The 21,815-nt window shown below is 40.7% G+C and overlaps 1 protein-coding gene across 1 annotated transcript in view; it reads right to left on the reverse strand.

The window, feature by feature from the left end:
- Positions 1-544: 544 nt before the first annotated feature.
- LOC128738036 (uncharacterized) overlaps positions 545-21,815 on the reverse strand; it is a 114,137-nt gene continuing 92,866 nt past the window's right edge. Inside the window, exons 5-8 of the mRNA XM_053832851.1 lie at positions 19,726-19,888; positions 10,925-11,136; positions 10,641-10,847; positions 545-10,575 (exon numbers count right to left, since the gene is read on the reverse strand). Of these exons, the coding sequence (XP_053688826.1) occupies positions 10,309-10,575; positions 10,641-10,847; positions 10,925-11,136; positions 19,726-19,888 (849 nt within the window). The 3' untranslated portion in view covers positions 545-10,308. The remainder of the gene's footprint in view (positions 10,576-10,640; positions 10,848-10,924; positions 11,137-19,725; positions 19,889-21,815) is intronic.

The following is a 21,815-nucleotide window of genomic DNA, read 5'->3' on the forward strand; positions in this document are numbered from 1 at the left end:
TTTTATTTAGAGTTAAATTTTCTTTCGCTATGCTAGGTAATGTTTAATTTGCTTTTTAACGTTTGTTTTGCAGTGTTTGCATAACTACGTGCTGGAATCGCACAGCTACTCGTAATTCGAATCACCATTTTAAGTATATCACAATTCCGTTAACATCTACAACTTGCAATTTTACTGGGTTTTGATTCAAGATTACTTTTATCGGAGCTTACTACTTCTTTTTATTATCAAATTTGATAGCGTGTTTTTGTCGAATGAAAAGGAAGATAGATTTTGCACTCAACAGTTTTGCTGTTAGATTATTATACTCAAAAACTCTGGTTTATAGGTTATGATTATTTCGACGTTCTTGTAGTGATGTCCGATTTTCTCAGTTAATCGATTAACGAGTAATCGAATATTTTTTTATCAATTGTTATTCGATACGATTAATCGTTTGTGATTAATCGGGTAATCGACCAAACTTCGATTACTCGTTGTGTATACTGCCGCTACTCGCATAACAGTCCCATTTATATAGGAAACTCCATAGAAAATGGGACTGTTATGCGAGTAGCGGCAGTATAGGTGATGGATAAAGCGTAGTAAAAATCGAACACCGTTGCATTGTAACTCTCTTGCTGTTGATAGATTTGGGATTGTTGACGGCAGATGGTTTCTGGTATTTTTAGATAAAAATTCATTGAAATCCGTGTTTTTATTTGTAAAATTATTTTCAATGAAAATAACTTTTTATCTGTATGTTGGATAACTCATCCAACAAAGCTGGTGCGACCAACTTGGGGGTGTATTATTTGGAACTCTAAATAAACAAAGTCCGTTGTGGGAGAACTTCACTGACTTACTTACGGCTTGTATTACGTGCGCTATTGCTTCATTGGATAGCAACAACTTATAAGTATCGTTTAATCTTGAAAATGGTATCCTCGCTTTAGTTATTACAGACCTGTCCTGTAAAAACAAGTTCTATCTGTAAACTGAGAACCTGTTTCTTCTTCTCCTCTGTTGGGAACTCTTACCACTGCGTCCATTATTTTGGATTGTTGTGGTATGCCCCGTTTTATTATTTTACTATACACTTCAAGCTTACCTATCACTTATTGAGGAAGTGACAGGCCGGTAGTTGGAGCGAGATATGTGCCTCAAGCATGACTAGGTTTATGAACCTAGTTACCCTAATCGGCGACGCAAACCAGATCTCCCCTTGTTGAGATACTGCAGTCTGCATATTATTTGTGCTCCATGATGGCAGAGCAAGTGTTCCGAGGTTAAATATCATTTTGTACGAAACCGAGATTCCGAAGATGATGTCCTGACAATGTCCTGTCGCAAGACCTCTTATTGAGACTCGGCAACTTTTGAGTAACCCAGGGGTGGATACTCGATACTCGTTCAAGTCTCCTGTTCTCCTCTCCACCTCATTCGTTTGTTTGTTTTTTCGGCAGACAGAGCTTGCACGGTAAGAAATCATCCACTGCATCAGTGACCGGCTTGATGCAGCAAGGGCAAATTGCAGTGGAGGCCGCCCTGGTACTCCACAGACTCCGTTGCGGCGAGAGAATTTATAGAACCCCGTCCACCATTCATCCCTCGGCACGGGTCGCGTCACACCTTGGATTAGGGGTTTATCCATTCAAGTTTTTACATAATAGCCATGGATATCAGCTATTACAACCATCTCCTTTAGGGGCTTTAGACCCTCTGCTTTAGTTCCTGGGAGTCGAGAGAACCGTCCTGCAGGCGGAGAGTTTACATTTCAGCCTTCGCATGAGTGCCCCTTTCTCTGTCCGCATACGACCCTAGTTCCCACCGGTTGTCCGATTTCCACTAAGTAACGTATGGTACCACGAGGAGGTAGAGATAGGAGTTGCTGAATAAGAGGCTGTGGAATCTCATGGTGGTTCTGGAGCGCATTATTCAACCATTTACCATAGAGAAGCAGTTTAGTACGCAGTAGTTGTCGAAATTTGACTAATGAATTTTCAAAAAAGCTTTGGCCCAAATCCAAACCAAAGCTCAAATCAAAATCATTTTGAAATGTTATTAAAATATTTCCACGCTGCGCTCACTATGGCTTTAAGTTTTCCTACTGAAGATTTATCGCTCATCATACACAAGCTTTGCGTATTGATTGCGTTTACTTCAGAAGTGTAAAACGGTCGAAATTAATCCCGATCTAAACTCACTTTTGGACGTAAAAATGTGAATAGCGCGCCGAAAACACATCCACATGTACGCGTACCCGTGTGACTATGAGAATGAAAAATAAGTTATTTCAAATAACAGCACAAAAACCGGAATGCGGAAACCAGCGGGACCAACCAACAGAACTAACATTTTAAAAATGATTCACGATGACAAATGTAGAAAGAGATATTTGAACCTTTTCGTTCTATGCGAAATTCCATGCATGCGAATGCGTTTAGTCTCTGTTTGCCTTGCCAAAGAGAGTTTTAAGTTTGTTTGCACTTTACTTACATGGAATCTCTATGCCGAATTGTCAAAACCGTCAAAACTTGCGTGAAAACGGTGACGCACATAAAAGATATCATCGATATTATGACATGGAAATCCGTCAAAAAAGTAAAAGAGACCGTTTACTGCTGGCAAGGCTGGCTGGCAACGAATATTTAATTTGCGAATTGCGACTACGAAGGTAAGCTTCGGAGTCGCGACAAGTTTAATTTGAGCTTTTCGTTAAAATTACCATATGGGCTTCACGTCATTTTGAGTTCAGCAAGCATAAACCTCAAAAAGCAGTATTCGTGGCAGTAATCGATGCGAGTGTAATCGATTAGTTCGATTATGTGGTTAGGCGCTATTCGATTAGAAATTATTCGACTATTGCATGCTGTAATCGATTACTCGATTAATCGAGCGATTACTGGACATCACTACGTTCTTGTTTTGCTTTGCATTGATTAACAAACAGCCTTGGATTTTGTGTTTATATTTGGATTTTACGGATTTCTGTAGGAAAATTGGGGAAGTATGGATGTATGTTACTCTCATGTCAATATTCGATCCTAGACTTGATTGGTGACTGAATACTAAAATGGCGGCTTGGTTTATGCAATCAAATGAGAATATAGAAGTCAAAAGTATAAGTTCAACTGAACTAAGTGACATATTTCTGATTTCGAGAAAAATAAATTCAAAGTTTAAAGCCATGTAGTTTTTATAGCTTTTAATAGATCTTGCCAATTGTTTTCACAACTCTTCAGTAGCTTCAAGCAGGTCGTGTATCACTACCGGGCAGAAAATCAAGTTTCAAAATACAACAAAAGTGGTTTATGGCTGGTTCTGATTTGGCCCACTCTGACTGAATCAAAGAATATATTTCTAGGATTTGGTCCATTATGACTGGAGAATGCAATGATAAAATTTAATCCTACATTCGGTACACAGTCGAAGTGGTTTTTAAACTATAAATTCTTTTTGATAATTCTTCAAGCTTAGAAGTCTTTCATTTGACAAAAAATGTGAATTAGTATTAGCTTCAAACTATTACGACATTTACGATGTCTCGATAAAACCAGATTCTTTAGGAAGATCATCAATTTCGAAATCAGCGTCACCGCTATATTATTAAAAGTATCATTTTCGGAACTTGCAAATTTCAACTTGGAAATTTTCAACTGCATGTTCAGACGGTGAGACCCAAATGCAATTCACGATTTATTACTAAAATACACTTTTGCACTGGTCCACTCTGCACACGAAATAATACCATACTGCATCAGTTTTGAAGTAACTATAAATCGACTGAAAGACATATTAATTCAATTCAGTAATTCAGTATGAGTTATACAACAGTATCCGTTGAAAGGCGTAAGGAAGAGTCTTCTAATACGAAAAAATCTGACAAATCACTTGAAATTTCTTCTATTTTCTGAAATGCACAAAAGTGCGCCTCATTTCTCGTTGCTATGGTTATATAAAATTAGTCCACTCTGACTGCACACTATGATTGGAATTTATTGATTCAATTCGAATTTACGCGATACCACTTTTTGCATTATTTCAACTAATCCATAAACATTTGTCAAATACCATGACCAGACCATGCCAAAATAAAAAAAATAAATTACCAAAAATTGTACACGTTTGTAGGAAATCTTTGAAGAACTAAGAGATTTGAACTCAGATCTGCACCAAACTTATAAAACTCCATGAAAACTACCAATAGGTATATGAATAATTATAAAATATTTTCGAGGATATAGGTTGTAGAATTTATCCAAATTTTTCTCGTTTATTTATGCAGATATTTGCCTTTTTATAAGGAGCTGCAGGGTCTGCACTCTGCAAGTCTGACAAATCTACTCATCTAGTATCTAGACTAAAAATATCGCTTAAGCCTTAATACCTAAGCAGCAACAGAGACATTGAATTCGAGACATTTAATTTTTCCCATTAGATATTCGATCCCTAAAAGTAGACAACTAGACGCTGTCGCACACACGAGGTAGCAACAGATTCATATGTTAAAATATTCCAGACGTCAGATATAAAAATGCCAGGCACCCGATATGAAATTACAACACTTTCTTCGAATCAATATCATTCCCGAACACGATAATGTCAACAGTCACTCAGTAATAGCATCACAAGACATCCAACATAAACATCCATAGGACCACCCAAAGACAGCATCAGAAGAAAGTCAACATAAACAACCGCATTGTTTTCATGACTAGAACTATACTAACCAAGAGTTAACCTCTTAGCTTAAGAACGAATTCTAGCCAGTCTTAATCGATCGCTCAATAAAAGCGGAGCACAGCTCCCAAATATAATTTTTATTTGAATTCCTCCACAAGTGAATTCTTAACTGGTGCCCGAATATGGACCAACAGTGTGAAAGTGAATTAAAAGTGTAAAGTGCTAAGTGAAACCACCGACTCACTCTACTCGTTAAAGTTTCGTGAATATTCAGAACAAAATCCAGACCAGATAGCGGAACTGTTAGAGATTTTCCGCATCTGTCATTTTTAAAGAAGTCCGTTCTTACCGCTACGGAGCCACCTGAGGACGTTCGCTGTCGTTTGATCAGCACCAACCGGGCGATGGATGGACAACGGCAGGAACGACGATTGCCGCCACCATCGAACGATGGCAGAGTCAGCAATTTATATATCGTACGATAGTCGCCGGACGTGGCTCATAGGTGTACGATAATAAATTTAATTCTTAATAAATTAGTTTGAATTAAACGGTCGAAAGAGTAGGTTGACTTTTTTAAAAAGTCCGAAAAGTACCCGATTACTTGACTCGCACTCCAAATGTTCCTGATTCCAACCGTTAGAAGCCCGGAACAGGACATTACGTATCCCGCAGTTCTGAGGAGTCCTCCAGGATGTTTGGAAATTTGTTGTGAGTACATTAACAAAAAAAATAATTTCAGAATATAAATAAAGATAATAAAGAAAGTGAATATATTTAAAAAGCGACTCCAAATCACAATCATCCACTTACTTTACCGATTCGAATCAAAAAAAAAAAATCACAGATTTAGGGCAAAAAAATCCGCAGAAAAATTAGAGACGCAGCAAACGACTCATAATATAGAAAACATTGTTAACTTACTATGGTGAAAAATGCGACTTGGAGACACTTGAGTACCAGCTGATAGGTGTACAACAGAAAAATGATTCATTTGAGGTATATTTCGATAGAGTGAACAGATTGTTGTCCTTAATAGCAAACCAGATTAAAATCGATGATAGGTTTATCCATCCCGAAGCCTCAAAGGCATTGATTGAAACAACAGTAATAAGACAAGACAAGCCATCTTTGGCAGCAGAATATAACTGTTGCATTGCGTTTCAAAACGTAGAATGCAGTAAAATGTTAACCAGGCCCAGACATCACGAAATAGCTGTACCACCAAGGAATTTGTTTCCACTTGGTCCACCGATATTACCATAAAGAATTGCACAACCATTCGCATAAAGAAGAGACAACATACTATGTGCTATTACAAATTTTCCCAAATAGAGCACAACCAAATTTCCAAAATAACATTTTCTGACCACCGCAAGCAAGGACAAATGCCGCAGCAATTTTTCCAACCACCCAGTATTCCACAAAGGAATCACTTCAGCAGGGCCGGCGCTTCTCTTAAGCAAAACAAGCAGCTGCTTGGAGCGTCACGTCGAGGGGGCGCCATTTCGCCTATATTATAAAAAACTGTAGCATTAAATATATAAGTGGTTAATATAAAACTTTCTTTCTTCTCCTTTAGCAGCGTAAAGCCGGGATGGCAAGTGGTGTTTCTAGAGTTACTCTCCGATGTATTGGGTTCTGGGCTATTTGCCGTCAATTCCTTGAGCCTCTCGATACCAGCAAATCGGCTTCAACATGGTCGAGCCATCTAATAAGTAGCCGAAAATGTTGGTGAATTCATGGTCGGTCAACACTTTCGCCTGTGTATGAGCGCTACGAACCAAGCAGGCAAAAGAAGATGTTGGATTTGTCGCTCGACCGGAATGACCCGCCAACATTTTATTCGCTTCCAACCCAACATATGCGTAGATCTAAAAGAGAGCAGATTCACTGCACGGTCATCCGGTATTCTTGCGACGTGATTGACCCATCGTACTCTCCCGAATTTCGACAAGTGTACTTCAAGAATCATTCCAAGTAGTGCCTGCAGTGCATGATTCATACGCCTACGCCATTCTTCGCTTTCCGTTTGCGCTCAACCTCCTCCTGATAAAAATATATTCGTAACAAAACACAACAATCAAAAGATTTTCGAATCTTCAGAATCCGCAATCAGCAGATTCTTCTTCGATGAAGTAGCAAGGTATGAGGACGAAGTTTCTGAAGTAACAGGAAATATGAACAGAACTTTTTCGTTTTTAAAGGTTTATCATTCTAATTCAAGAAACCGACAATTATTTAAAAGAAATGGCGGTTGACTGTGACTAGTTTTGCGAAGCCCACACTTGTTTACTCCCGCTCCTGTTTATTCATGCACTGTAACGACTTTTGCGAGTGTGTATTTAGCTAACAGCCACGGGCGTAGCTCTCGCACGTCATTGCAGCCTGAGCAACTGATACCGATCACTCGCGTGGACTCGCACTCCCACTCGCGTGTAGAATGGAGGGCGTAAGATGAAGATGAAAACAAAAAGTAATCCAAAATCTGTGTCCCAGTGTACCACTAGTCCTCACGGGCAACTGGCTGCTCACGAGTGGTTTGCCTTGTGAGTGGTTATGCAGAAAGACGCTACAAGACTGTGCGTTTGCGAGTGCGTAGGTAGTAAAATATCTGTACACAGCAACGCCGGTTGTTTTTCGTTTGTTTTGTGGGCGCCATTTTGAGGAATCGCGTGGAGCGACAAATCGGCTAGCGCCGGCCCTGCGCTTCAGACTCCCACCAGAACGAATCAAGTAAATTATGGCAACAGACCCCAAAAAACTTAAGAGACCAAGACTATTTAACATAGTTACTGGCAGTATAAAGACCCACACAATGACGCACAGGTTAGTGAGCAAGAAGAATATTACCCGTCAGAAGATGAGGAGGAGGTATATGAGACAAATCGAAAATCAAGAGCGGGAAGAACCTGGAAATGATGCCGAGAATCCAGCTGATACTTTGAAGGGGGCAGTCATAGGTACTTCGAACGAGAGATTAGTTTTGGAAAATCAGTTTGTAATTCCTTTACCATCATTTGCACAATAATCAGAAAAGCGAGCTGAGCAAGATTTCAATTTAAGAATTGCAAGCTTTATTCCAACCCCTAGATCAGAATTTACCATTCACAACAAAAATTAAAGTTGACATCAGGATAACCGATGAAAATGCTGTCCACAACAAGTCATACCCATAGCTATAGGCACTAGAATCGGAAGTTAATAAGCAAATTGAAAAATAACTACGCGACGGTATCATTAGACCTTCACGTTCACCTTATAACTCTCCAGATGTTTGGATGTAGCACTGTGAACTGTGTTGTCGCAGCAGTTCCATGATGGAGAACGACCCAGGGGCATGGTGTGATGCTATCTGTTTCTCATGTTGGAGTGAAGAGAGCATCTTTTCGGTGGTTCGCGGTAAAGCGGAAATTCCAGCAAAATTTTTGACAGTTTGGTACCTATGAGTGGGACATCGAAAATGTATGAGTTTGACAACCACTTCAGACCCTTAGAAACGACCAATAACTTTTATTTCCCGAACTCGTTCAAGCACCGAGGAAAATTACGCAGCAAACGAGAGAGGGAGATGGTTGGTGTCGTGTGAGCACTTTACAACAAGGAGCTTTATACAGGATGTTCAATAAGCTCGAATACAACTTTTCATCGTTGTGTAAGTGCGCATCATTTGCATTCTGTGTATTGGTATTGGTGTCAGCTTTAGCCTTATACATATATAGGCTAACCGACGCGCAAGGTGTCGACTTAATGTCATTTGTTATTTGTCTACCGCGCGCGATGAAGGAGTACCGCAACGTCGTAGTTTTTTGCGAAAGGTGAGCGATCCAGCGACATATTTCGGAGATGGAAATACTACGGGGTGAAGCGGAATTTCATCTATAACACCATCCGTCGTTACTGAGAGATGGGCTCGGCCAAGGACCGTGGTAGATCCGGGCGGCCGCGTTCGGCGAGGACGCCAGCAGCCCTCAAGGTTGTGAGGGGGCGGGTTCGTCGAAAAATGAACCGCTTGATCCGGAAGACCGCTGTTGACCTAGATGTGTCGATCGACCACACCATCATGGCGAAGGACCTGGGATGCAAGCCGTATCAAGAAACGCAAGGTTCATGGGATAACGGAGGCTACAACGACGAAGAGGCGCGGCACGCTGGTCAGGAGTTCGTGTTTTGTGATGAGTAACTCTTCATCTTGCAACAGCTGCACAATGTCCAAAATGATCGACTGTGGGCGCCGACGTTGGACAGCATCCCCCCGTCCCACATAAACATCCCGCGGCTCCAGAGCGCCGCGTCGGCGATGGTTTGGGGAACCGTTTCCAAGCGTGGGAAGCTTCCACTGACGTTTATCGAGAAAAAAGTGAAAATCAACGCCGCGTGCTATAAAACCGAGGTTCTGGAGAAGGTTGTGGCCCCTGTACTTCGTGACCTCTACGGGAAAGATCATTACGTCTTTCAACAGGACGGCGCACCGGCCCACACGGCGAATATCGTCCAAGCGTGGTATCGGGAGAATTTGACTGATTTTCTCGATAAGACTTTGTGGCCTCCCAGATCCACGGATCTTAATCCCCTGGCATTTTATGTATGGTCGTCCATGCTGGCCAAGCAGAGCGATCATAAAGTGAGCACTATGGACTATATGCTAAAAGTACCACAGGTATCAATCGCATTCGCATCCTTCGAATATGACTACATGGATTCAATTATCAAGTCTGGCGGGTGTTGTGGGTTCGAATCCGGTTACAGATCTCAGATTATAGCTTGGTTCGAGCCATGCACCTTCCAGCATTGGACAAAAGGTAGGAGTCACAACGAATACTTGTTAAGCGTAGCTACCAATAACCCCGCCTCCCTCTCTCACCTTTCCACTCTTTCATCAACACTCTAAAATTTCCATTGCGTTCTTCTACCGTCCCTTCGTCAATTGTTAAAGAACCACCGTTTCAAAAAATATTAATTGTATATGCTTGACTTCATTTCAAGGTCAACCACGTGTTTTTGTGGTTGGTCTATATATGTTAAATTAAGACTGAAAGTTCAATTAATTTAGTTACTCTGCCTGCTTGGATTCTGCTAGCATCCTTAGCGGGGACCAGTCTGGCCAACTGCACGCTACGGCGCTGAATAGAATGAAACTGGCAAAACGTGCTAGGTCACGCATTAGACCTACAAAACTTAAATATTTTTTTTTTGCATTAGGCTGAAGTCCTCTATGCTATGGCCTCTAGGTCCCAATTTGTTTCCTTTATTAGAGAAATATTACCGGATAATTTTTAATACTTTTGTAAGTCCCTTCAGTAGTGTAATGCAATCAAAACTATTATAAATATTAGACGTTTGTTTAAATTTTGAAACAGTAGTAATTAAATTTAGATGTTCGTTCAACCAATCAAAACCATCCCAAGTATACGGTCACCAATCAAATATCGAAAAAATTAATGATTTTTTCACCTAGAGCATCGACATGGCAATGACTAACCGGATGATTTTTAGAATCATTTTCGCTGTTTCTTTTTTAGTGGCACATCATCGTCACAATCCGAAAATCAAACTATCCACGAAGTTTCAGTTAATATCGATCAATACATCTAGATAGTAATAAAAAGCCTTAGCCGCTGAACGACCTAATTTCTGCCGAAATTATCGATGACTCTGCAAAGCCACGGCAGCGTCATCGTAGTCTACCTCGGTTTCCTCCAGCTTGGCAGCACCGCTGCAAATTCTACACTTACAGCACACGATACAGGGAGCTGCCAGCAGCAGCAGCGGAGACGCCACCAGCAGCAGTATGCCGAATCCGGCGAAAATTCCGATCACCTGTGCTCGATGCCAAACGACGGAAGCACGCGAATGGCCCAGCTTGTTCTTGCATGGTCCCTTGTCGTAGTGCCGCAGAAGAAAGTCATCCTAAAATCAAAATAAAAACGTAAGTTCCTAGTAAAGTTATTATAGTAAAAACCAAACACTCTCACATCTAAACTAGCCAAACAGTACCAGCAGAAGACGTGCTTGCAGCGCTTGCACATCATCTGCGCACAGCCTTCGTCCTTCTCGATCGGAACGGCGCACATCGGACAGCACTTTATGAGATCATTATCGAACGGGATTCCGAGCGCATCGGTTTGGCCGTCGGCGGCCAACCGTCGGGTGTTCTCCTCGCAGGACATCGTCGGGTGCCACTGTCGGACAAACCAGAAAAATTAGTGAAAGCACCAACCATAGATAGGCAGCACAGTTGTTATAGTGACTTGCTTACCGCTTTCTTACAACCGGAGCAAAAGTCCTCCCGACAGGTAGGACAGTGCACGGCACACGGCGACGGCAGGCTCGATGAGGATGATGGTTGCAGTTGAACTATTCTATCGGAAGACGAGTTACTACTGTTCGATTGCTGGTTCTGGCCGACCAGGCAGATGGTTTCACAGCCGGCTTTGGGGCACCAGGTGCGAAATTTGTCCAGTTCCACTTCTGCATAAAGTAGAAAAAAGAGGGTAAAGTAAATTGCTTTAGTACTTCGTTGGCGTTTTCCATAATATATGTTTCTATTTAACTAAAGAGGAATTTGATGGGGCCAACAAAATAGCGTTCGTCGAATTGTTTCATCATGTTTGTCAAACCAGTAATGAAAATTGAATATACCAGCTGGCTGTTGTAATTTTGTAATGTGTATGAAACTTTTGTACTTTTGTGCTTTCGAAATTGATATTCATGCTAGGCAGTAAATTTTAATATTTTTAACTGTAGGTTATTGCGTATCTCAAAACGCATAAAAACAAACTGTACAACTGTCGGTGTCTAAAGTGGTTCAAAAATTTCCTATATTTTCAATATTTTAGAGTTTATGGATATGTTTATGACTATTCCCAGCTTTGCAAAATTGCGAACTCCGACTGCATGCCATGTTAGCACAGACCGCTAGCAGCAAAGCAACGCTTTTATGCACTTCGTTTTATCATTTCTACAATCGTTGACAACGAGAACCGACTTTCTCCGAGAGCGATTGCATTAGTGATCGCCCGCGGATTAATGGTTTCATCCATCCATCCACAGCAGAAAGGGGAACGTCGGTCATGTCGGTTATTGAAAAGATACACATCGTAACTTGTTTATGACTGGCATTACGTATAGTCAGGCTCGTTTCCAGCCTTCACAAAATAAAAAAAATCTGCTTCAACTATGCGATGATAGATAGTGCGTTATGTAGTGCATTTTTTTCAATAGCAACAAAAGAAACCCATTCAGAACTTTCACAGAAAAGATCCTGAATACATGCTTCGAATGATGTTTCAATTCAATAGTTTACAATACATCTGGTTCTAAAAAAATATTTTGCTTTTTTGAACCAACAAGCAGTTGTTCAAAATGGAATGCAGCAAAATATATATTTTTTAGTCAATGACACGCAATGATGTATGATACGTTTTCGATGGGCTGTGTGTTTATTGAATAACAGTACCACCTTGAAGAAATCACTTCAAGTGGTAGATTAAGATTACCATGCTCATGTTCAACGGAGTGGTTAATAATTTAAGTGCATATCAAGTAAATCAATGACAGTAATTCTCAATTGCATCATACGCGTATTAACCAAATTGGATATGCAACGTTCACCTGGTTCTCTGTTCCTGGGAATCTTATCGCATTAAAAATGCAATTCATTCCGCCTGTCCGCCTTCTTCTTTGGGTGTCATATTCTGCACAAACGTCGGTAGTTAGCAGGCAAGACTTGTGCAATTTACTCGTCACACCCTATGTCCGTAGATGGTAAGCTTCTTAACATGAACGGGTTACAGAGATCGAAGACCTTAGGTAAAGATGGCGATCAAAGATGATGATGAAGACGACGGGAATGACGTGATGGAATGCGGTTACAGATTGACGGATGTAATGTGTACCTACGTATCTGCTTGCGTTCACACTGAACGAACAAACGAGTACCTTGAATCGGCAAAAATTACGGTGGGAATATATAGAAGTTTTGAGTGTCAATGCAGAAAAATTATGTGCATGCAGGTTCACACTAAGTTTACTGACAAATAAGCTTAAATTTGTGCTAAGCATATTTCACATTTTTAATAGTAAAAAATAGTAAATAGTAAATTATTTTTGATCAACTTCCCAGCTAGCACCAACTCGTATATCAATGTACCAAAATTATCGTAAATATCTCTTAATAAATTCGAAATCATAACTAAAGCTTAATAAAGTGAACCCAAGTTGATTTTCTATCGTATATAATGATAATAACTGACATACATACGATTTTCAGCACAAAATGGTATAGCAGTACGAAACGAGTCGCGCTTAATCGGATATTATCATATCTAAATACTTGTATAGTCGTAACGCTTAAAATTATTCCTAATCATGTATGTCGCCTCCAAAATGGTACGGATATGCCAATTTTGCGCATCACATACAATTTATTAGCATGTATATCTGTACGTAATGCTGATTTTTACATTTTATATACATATGAAAATGCTAGCAGCACCCTGCAGAAACCACTTCTGTATAACTTTTTATAGATTTCTATATAAAAGTACCAGGTTTGCAACTTATCAGGTCGAATTTTATTTGATAAATGGTTGGTAATGACCGGATAATGCTCAAAACAGACCCCATAGTGGCCCTTAGCCTCTTATCCAGCAACTCCTCCTACCTCCACATGGTACCAGCCGGAATACGAGCAACCTTAGCGAAGATCGAGTAACCTACCACGGTGGAAACCAAGGTCGTATGCTGATAGGGAAGGAAGCACAGTGTTGTCTCGACACTATAAAATGGTCGCCCCATCACGAGATTCGGTAGTGTAGGCCCTAGTACGGTTACCTATCTAAATCCAACACACTAAAAAGACTCAAGACATTCAGTATGGACAAAGGCGACGAAATAAGGACATGGACTGGAGATTTGGTACCTAGAACTGCAGATCGCCATATTTGGTTGGTGGTGATAGGGTGCTGCTTGATCAGTTAGAACCCCGAAAGTTTGGCAAAGTGGCACTGCAGGAGATCTGTCGCAAAGGCGAGAAGGTGTGAGGATCCGTGGCGGCAAAGCCCAATTTTTCCAGAGTAGTGGAGCAACCAACGGGTTTCGTAGTGTTAGGCAAACTGGGACTGTTGGGACTGGAATGCGATCAACGAGAGGATGTGCGTGTTGAGGATAATAGGCCGTTTCTTCAACTACACGACCTAACTACAGAGGCAACGTACGACAGCTGCTCACCATGGGACATTAAGATCGGCATCGGGGATATGAACGCCCAGGTCAGTAGGGAAGCAATGTATAGACTGGTGATCGGACCCCATAGCCTGCACACCGACATAAACGATAACGGCCAGCAATGCATCAACTTTGCAACTTCGGTTGGCTTGGTGGTCAGAAGCTCTTTGTTCCCCGCAAAGATATCCACAAAGCCACCTGGACAACACCTGAATAATGAACCTTGAACCAAAGCGACTATATTCTCATTGAGAGCCGGTTTTTCTCGAACATCATCAACGTACGCTTCCTACGGGGTACGGGTATCGACTCAGACCGATACCCAGTAGCAGCACATGTGTGCTCAAAACTATCGACGGTTTATACCTCGCGACAAAGCCGCCCTCCTCAGTTAAACATTCGGCAATTAGCAAACTCACGAGTTGCTGAAAACTACGAGCCCATGCTGGATGAAGCTCTGCCTTCCTCTGTAAAGCTGGATGCTTCGACTCTCGAAAACGGATGGAGTCGGATACACTCGGCCGTCAACGAGGCCGCAACCGCGGTGCTAGATGAGGAAACCTCGAGCCCACAAAATAATTGGTTTGACGGGGAATGCCAAGAAGCGATAGAGAGAAAAAAAAGAGCTTGGGAAAACTATCTGAGCATATCCACGAGAGAGAATTTGGCCAAGTATCGACGAGCGAGGAGTGAGTTGACCACGATCCTGAGGAGGAAAAAGCGCCAGAAGGAGGACACAGATCGTGTTGAGTTAGAACAACTATTCCGGGCTAATGACATCCGCAAGTTTTACGAGAAGGTGAACCAAACTCGCAAGGCCCACACACCAAAACCTGACATGTGTAGGGACGAAAAAGGGGATCTAATCACAAACGAGCGCGAGGTGGTCGACAAGTGGAAGCAGTTCTTCGATGAACACCTCAACGGCGATATAGCAGCAGGAGACGCAATGGAAGTTAACCTCGGAGTACCTACGAACGACAACAGCGTACCGGCTCCCGATCTCGAAGATATCCGGCGAGAAATCGGTCTGCTGAAGAATAATAGAGCCGCCGGAAAGGATTGACTTCCGGTAGAACTCTACAAAATGGCCAAGAACCGCTAGCAACGGCATTTCACTGGCTTATTTCAAGGATTTGGGAAGAAGAGAAACTACCAGAGGAGTGGATGGAAGGTGTAGTCTGTCCCATCTACAAAAATGGCGACCGGCTAGATTGCTGTAATTACCCGGCAACACGTTGGTCAACGCCGCCTACAGCTCTCCCTGATTTTGTTGCGTCGTCTATCCCCAATAGCTAGAGGATTTGTAGGGCAGTATCAGGCGGGCTTTGGGGGCCCGTGCGACTACGGAATCGGATCACATTTTTATCCTTCAGAAATGTCGAGAGTACAACGTGCCCTCGCATCATATTTTCGTGGATTTCAGAGCAGCATACGATACCGTAAAACGCGAACAGCTATGGCAGATAATGCACGAATATGGTTTTCCGGGCTGATCAAAGTACCCTGGAGCGAGTGATGTGCTACGTGCGCGTTTCTGGGACACTCTCAAGTCCTTTCGAATCGCGCAGAGGGTTGCGGTAAGGGGATGGACTGTCCTGTATGTTATTCAATATCGCTATGGAAGGTTTGATCCAGCGAACGAGTAACGAAACGAAATGAAAGTTCTTCAGCAAGAGTAGCCAACTCCTAGCCTTCGCAGACGACCTCGATATCCTTATTCGAAACCTTGGGACGCGGAGGCAATCTACGCCAGACTTAAAACAGAGGCTAGGAGGATCGGGTTACAAATCAATGCGTCGAAAACCAAATATATGGTAGGAAGAGGCTTCAGAGAAAGCAGCATTTGCCTCCCTCGGACAGTGACTATTGACGGCGATGAACTGGAAGGGTTTGACGAATTCGTATATTTGGGATCTTTGGACACCGTCAACAATAATACGAGTATGGAGATTCAACGACGCACTGCAGCTGGAAATCGCGCCTACTTTTCCCTTCGCAAGACGGTTCGATAAAGGAGCATTCGCCGCCGCACAAAGCTGACGACTTACAAAACGCTAATCAGACCAGTAGTTCTCTACGGACTTGAAACAGCAACATCAAGACATCTTCCGGCGGAGTACAAACGGGAAGCGGAGTGTGGTGAACCACGAGTTTCAGGCATTACTTTGAGAGATTCCCATCGTACACCTGGCAAAAGTTAGAAGACTACGGTGGGCCGGGCACGTCGCAAGGATGCCGGACAACTGTGCAGTGAAATCCGTTCTCTACAAGAACCGCACCGGCACCAGGAAAAAGGGGCCCAACGAGCCTAATGGGTCGACCAGGTTGAAATCGACCTGCATGTGTCGAGACGCGCAACGAATTGGCGACGAGTAACTCAGGACCGAGTATCATGCAGGGGAAAAACTTTCCTGTCGCAATATGGTCAACCTCTATTGGGTTCCTGGTCACTGCGGAATCAAAGGGAACGAAACTGCTGATCAATTGGCAAAGAAGGGGTCATCCATGCAGTTCATAGGACCCGAACCCTTTTTTGGACTATCTTCATGTGCCCTTAAAATGGAACTTTGGAATTTGGAAAAACTAAAGGTACAGTCTAACTGGAATATTACCGCGAATGCCCGGCAATCGAAACGTTTTATAGAGCCAAATGCTCTTCAATCACAAAAACTATTAAACCTTTCAAAATCCGACTTGAGCACATACACCGGTTTGATAACAGGACATTGTCCTTGTAAGTACCACCTGAAACTCATCGGTAAACTTAATGAAGCTAACTGTCGCTTTTGTAATCATGAAATTGAAAGCTCCGAACATTTGTTGTGCGACTGTGTTGCACTATATCATAAACGACGTAGATATCTTGATAAGGGGCTGACTCAGCCCTGTGATATTTGGAATGCTGCTCCTAATCAGGTGATAAATTTCATACGAAATGCATCACCTGATTGGGGTAAATGCCAACAGTAGTTGAGGTGGCTCATCAAACTTTGATAGCTCACTGATACGACATGGCATAAATTAAAAGAGGACACACCACAATAGATCAAAATAATGGTCGCGGTGGTAAGTCCCCAACACGGGAAAAAAAATCATGCAGGGGAACTCTTGATACGGCCAGAGTCACCCCGGCTTCCAGGCGGTAAAGTAAGTAAGGTCGAATTTTATGCTGCCAATTGTTTACAAATTGGCTTGCTTTTTCTCATCATAATCATACAGAGGCAGAGGAATTTGCTTCTCACAACGACCAAGTGCTTTCGTTTTCTGTTCACCCGTTTGCTCTTCCTTCTAATGATGCCTGAATACTGTTTAATTCTATTACAATCACTCATCTTGCGAACAAGGAGCACAACTACAAGGAGAGCTAATCTATTCTTTGCACACTGGAGACAAGAGACTATTTGCTCCGTATCCCAGAGAGAATGTCGGAGCATTTTGCCAGTAAAATACTGAAAATTGAAATTATTTTCCGAGCATGGGATAAGCCTGGCTACAATTCAATGCGTTAAGGTGAAATAAGTGATCATCAACATGTGAGACAAATAATCATTTGCTATCTTAGCTGTATCCCATTCCAAAAATTGCAATTGAAGAGCTAGGGAAGTCTATTTACTAATTCAATCAAAGCAACCATTGCGATCATGGATACGAATTGAGGCCTTATTTCACGTTAACAATCTATGAGTTCTACTCTTTAAATATTCTAACTGACAGAAAACAAAAAATTGTGTTTCGTTTATCGTAAATGGAAATAACTGAAATTCCAGTTGCTGGGATGTAATACTAATGTATGGGAACATTTTTCTTTGAAACTTTTCATTGGCTTTTACTATTTATCATTTAAAAAACAATGTTGTACTCAGGCTTGTCATTTCCTTACTCATTGTGCAAAAAGTGCAACTTTTTTCACTCAAAACAATGAGCAGAACTGCTGCCACAAATGAAAAACACATCCACGCAATGGGAAACAGACCAAAAATAAAGAGAAATATAAACAAACTTTAGATTCTCATTGTGCGCTCGTACTGCAGGAAGCACGGGAATTACATTGTTGCCGTATCTATCATCCACCATCGTCATATGCAACATTTTTTGCACTGTTGCCGCTGCGAGAAGTCTAAACAGTTTTTTTTGTGCCATATCATGGACAGCCAAAAAGTGTATTAACACTTTGTTGCTCAGTTTATTCCTCAATGAGAAGAACAATGAGCAGGTTGCTGAGCAATCGCGATCAGTAAAAAAGAGAAAAGTTCAAACAAAACGGAGCAACATAAATCGCGACTGAGTAAAGTGCGAATTTTTCTCTTCTCTTTTTTATTCTGAGGAGGAATCATCCCTGGTTGTACTAATTATCACACAATTGCTACATCTTTTATGAATCGATCAGTACACAAACTATTAAAAACCGTTCAGAACTGGCAGAGTTGTCAGCGTTCAAAATCTTTCATTATTTCGTGAAACTCGCCTGAATCTAAATTTTGGAATAACACACGGCGGGAAGACGTATTCCTACGTCAAAATAACTTTGCGATGCTCTGTTTATCAGTTAGCTGTTTGATTCAGGATATCAGCCCATTGTACTAATTATCATAAATAATTAAACCATAACCGTTTAAACCAAATGATTGATTTCGTTTCTCTACCATTATTGACATTTTTCCTGAGCTTTTTGTAATTGTAGGCAATTGTTCTGCAAGTTACACAAGTTAAAAAATAACCATGCATCCTCATTCCTTTTGAATAATAATGGAGGCGCCTTGTTTATCAGCCACCAATAACGTTACAGTGATAACCATCAAATCCAAAAAAGTAAAAGTTGTACCAGTTAAATAAGGATTGTTTTTCTCTTACATAGGAAATGTCCTGGTAGAGTACACAAAATCAGATCGGAACCAGTGCTTATTTCACGCTTATTTTATTTTGTCCGTATAGTGAAATTAAATCCACGTGGGTACATTATTATGGGTTCTTATAAAAGTGAAGCAAATAAAAATTGTTCTCAAGTTTTAATTACCAATAGTTTTTCAAAGTTAAAAAAACTGAGCTGATTTTTTTAGGCTTGACTAATTCTCTCCAAGGAGGGGCTTAGACCCCCCGACGCCTTTCCGTATGTTTGGGAAATATTTGTGCAGTTTGTGAACTCTTTATTTTACAGTACTAGAGTTTAATGGAAAAAATTCTCCTTTACTCATACATGATTAAAAATTGTATTGGGGCGCTCATGAATCATTTTCTTTTTTAAATCTTTGATTAAAATAAGTTGAGCTGCATTCCATAAATTGCCAAGACAGAGGAAAAAAACAAGAATATAAAGGTCAACATGAAGAAGGCTTTTTTTATCCTAGCCTAGATCCATTTAGTAGGTAAACCTTTGAACATTCATTCAGCCACTTGCTAGGCAGCAAATGAAAGGGAGTTAGTGGGTTACTGGTCCGGCATTATTTTATTCATGCGGCAGTGCAAGGTTGCTGCAGGTGAATCCTTTCGACTAGGATAGTCAGGATGTACTATCCACAGTAGGACAAACGAGAATACCGTGTGTGTATGAGGAGCTGCATATGTTAAGTCGAGGAGAAAACGTTGGAAGTATGTTAGCATATCATTAAGTGCAAGTTGTTGCCGTGAGGCGTTTGAACTGGTTGTGCCTAGGAAGTACGGTTACAAGAATTTCGAAAGGATGACAGGTAGAGCTGTAAAAATGTAATATTCTTGAAATTATTTTCATTTAAAAGTAATCCCATTGTAAAAACTGATTTAATGTGTGAAAAACTGCAAAATTCAGACGAACGAAAATTAGCATTTATATACATAAGTCTAGCACAAACTGACCTCTATTCAGTCGGTATCGGTGGTGTTTCTCCACCAGCGAGAGCGATGCCAGCGTCGTAATTTCGCCAATCGTAATAATGCCCTGGGCGGGGCACATTGCATCCGGGCAGGACACTTCGTACGCACCCTCGGAGATCTCAAACTCGATATACGCCGTCATGCACTGAAAAGTAGAAGAAGAAAGAATTAACAAAAAAAAAAAACAATTGAAAGGAAGTGGAAACTATGATAATGTTTTGTATGTTTCACAGTGATAGCAAAAGTCTCGGCAGCCACTTGGCATTCAATGCGCCCACACACACCCACACACCTGTCACGGACATCACCGTAATGTGCTTTCGGTGGGCGGTGATTTTATTGTCCATAAAGTTTAACGAGCATAGTTACGCTGAGATTGTATATTTGCATTCCATTAGGAACTGCCCGGTGGTAAGTCTTCTACTGTGAACGATGTACTCGGCAGAAGCAATTATGACAGCTTAATTGTTATGAGGACAGTGTAGAGGTTCCTGAAACGCTTCATGAATCTGTAGATGACTTAGTTAGAGTGATGGGTTCTCAATTTTCAAGATTAAATTTTTTAAAACGTGTGTTTGACATGTTATCACACTTTTTCGTTAAACAATGTGACTTTGAAAAAGATAGAGATTCAAAAGATTAAATATTAATGACAATGAAACAATTAGTTATTTCGACAAGTTTTCCACTGGATTAAAAGTCTGGGTCTGTTCTGAAGAAAACGTTTAATTGTCCTCGTCGAGAAATTCGATAAAAATCCAGGTCTATACAACAATAACCCACGGAGCAGGGCGCTATCACTAATAGTTTATTCTTTCATTATCAATTTGTATAGAGGGAAAAAGAGACAACATACCTGCATGAAATAATATTATACATCAGTTTCTGGAATACATTTATTGGTCATCATAGTTTAATACCAATTTTAAACTAATTTGAATGACTTATTCACTCTTGCTTGCATCAATTTCACACATGCTCGCAGTGTCAAATCGTCTATGGTAGTGAGACACACTGTAAATTTCTTTTAAATAAGCTCATTTATCGACGAACAACACCCGACAGTTAAATTAGCTCCTTATTAAATATCCTCTTCCCTGCTGTAATTATTTGCTCATGATAGCCCTGACAATTTCGCGTCATAATGCATATATTTATCGTTATTACCTTCTATGGGGAGACCATCCCAATGACTTAGTAGCTACATCGCCACTTAAACTAAGAGTGAATCATTCTGGTTATGTCTTTCATATCTTTCAAAATTATACTTCTTTTATTAAATACTGTAAAACAAAAGGTCGAAGTGATTAGTTATGTCTCGCTGTATCATAAACCACTCGTTGCTTCAGCATAATCTTCGGTTATGCACCTCTTTGAGCAGCGGTGACTCAGTGCCGGAGCTCACTAATAGGCGATCGCGTGTCTTGTAACATCACTATGAGATATGAATGACATTTTATCTTGCGAATTTCGCTTTAACAAGACACGAAATTGATTCCGCACAATTCCGGATGGCTTCACACATTTATACTTCATAAATCCTCACTACATAATAGTTTTCCCAACTAAGCTAAATTTAAAAAAGAAACAAAAATGACTTCTAAACATTTTGGCTAGATTTACTTGATGGCTAAATCTTAAAGCAAAATTAGTTAATTCAGTACTTCAAAGGGAAAAATAACTATGCGTCCCCGTTTCTTTTGGATTTGATGGAGACGCACTGTGAATGGCTTAATTATCATATGAACACTGATTAGCCTACAGTAAACTTATTTTCATTTCATGTTCGATGATATGGAAATTATTTGAAAACAGGGATGCTAGATTAGGAACAAATTATTGCGTAATTTTGATTAAAAAATTTAGATAACAGCTCAATTAAAATGAAAAAAACACAAAGTATTTAATTATTGTATTAATCTTGTATAGTAAAGATGTGTCCTTTGGTTGTTTTATATTTAACCAAATATCCCTATATTGAAGAAAATTTGTAGCGGACATAATTTAAAATAAGGAAACGGAGAATCACCATTTACAATTAGCAAATTAACGTCGCGTGTTTCAAAGGGAAA

The sequence above is a fragment of the Sabethes cyaneus genome, chromosome 2 (assembly GCF_943734655.1).
Source record: "Sabethes cyaneus chromosome 2, idSabCyanKW18_F2, whole genome shotgun sequence".
NCBI lineage: Eukaryota > Metazoa > Arthropoda > Insecta > Diptera > Culicidae > Sabethes > Sabethes cyaneus.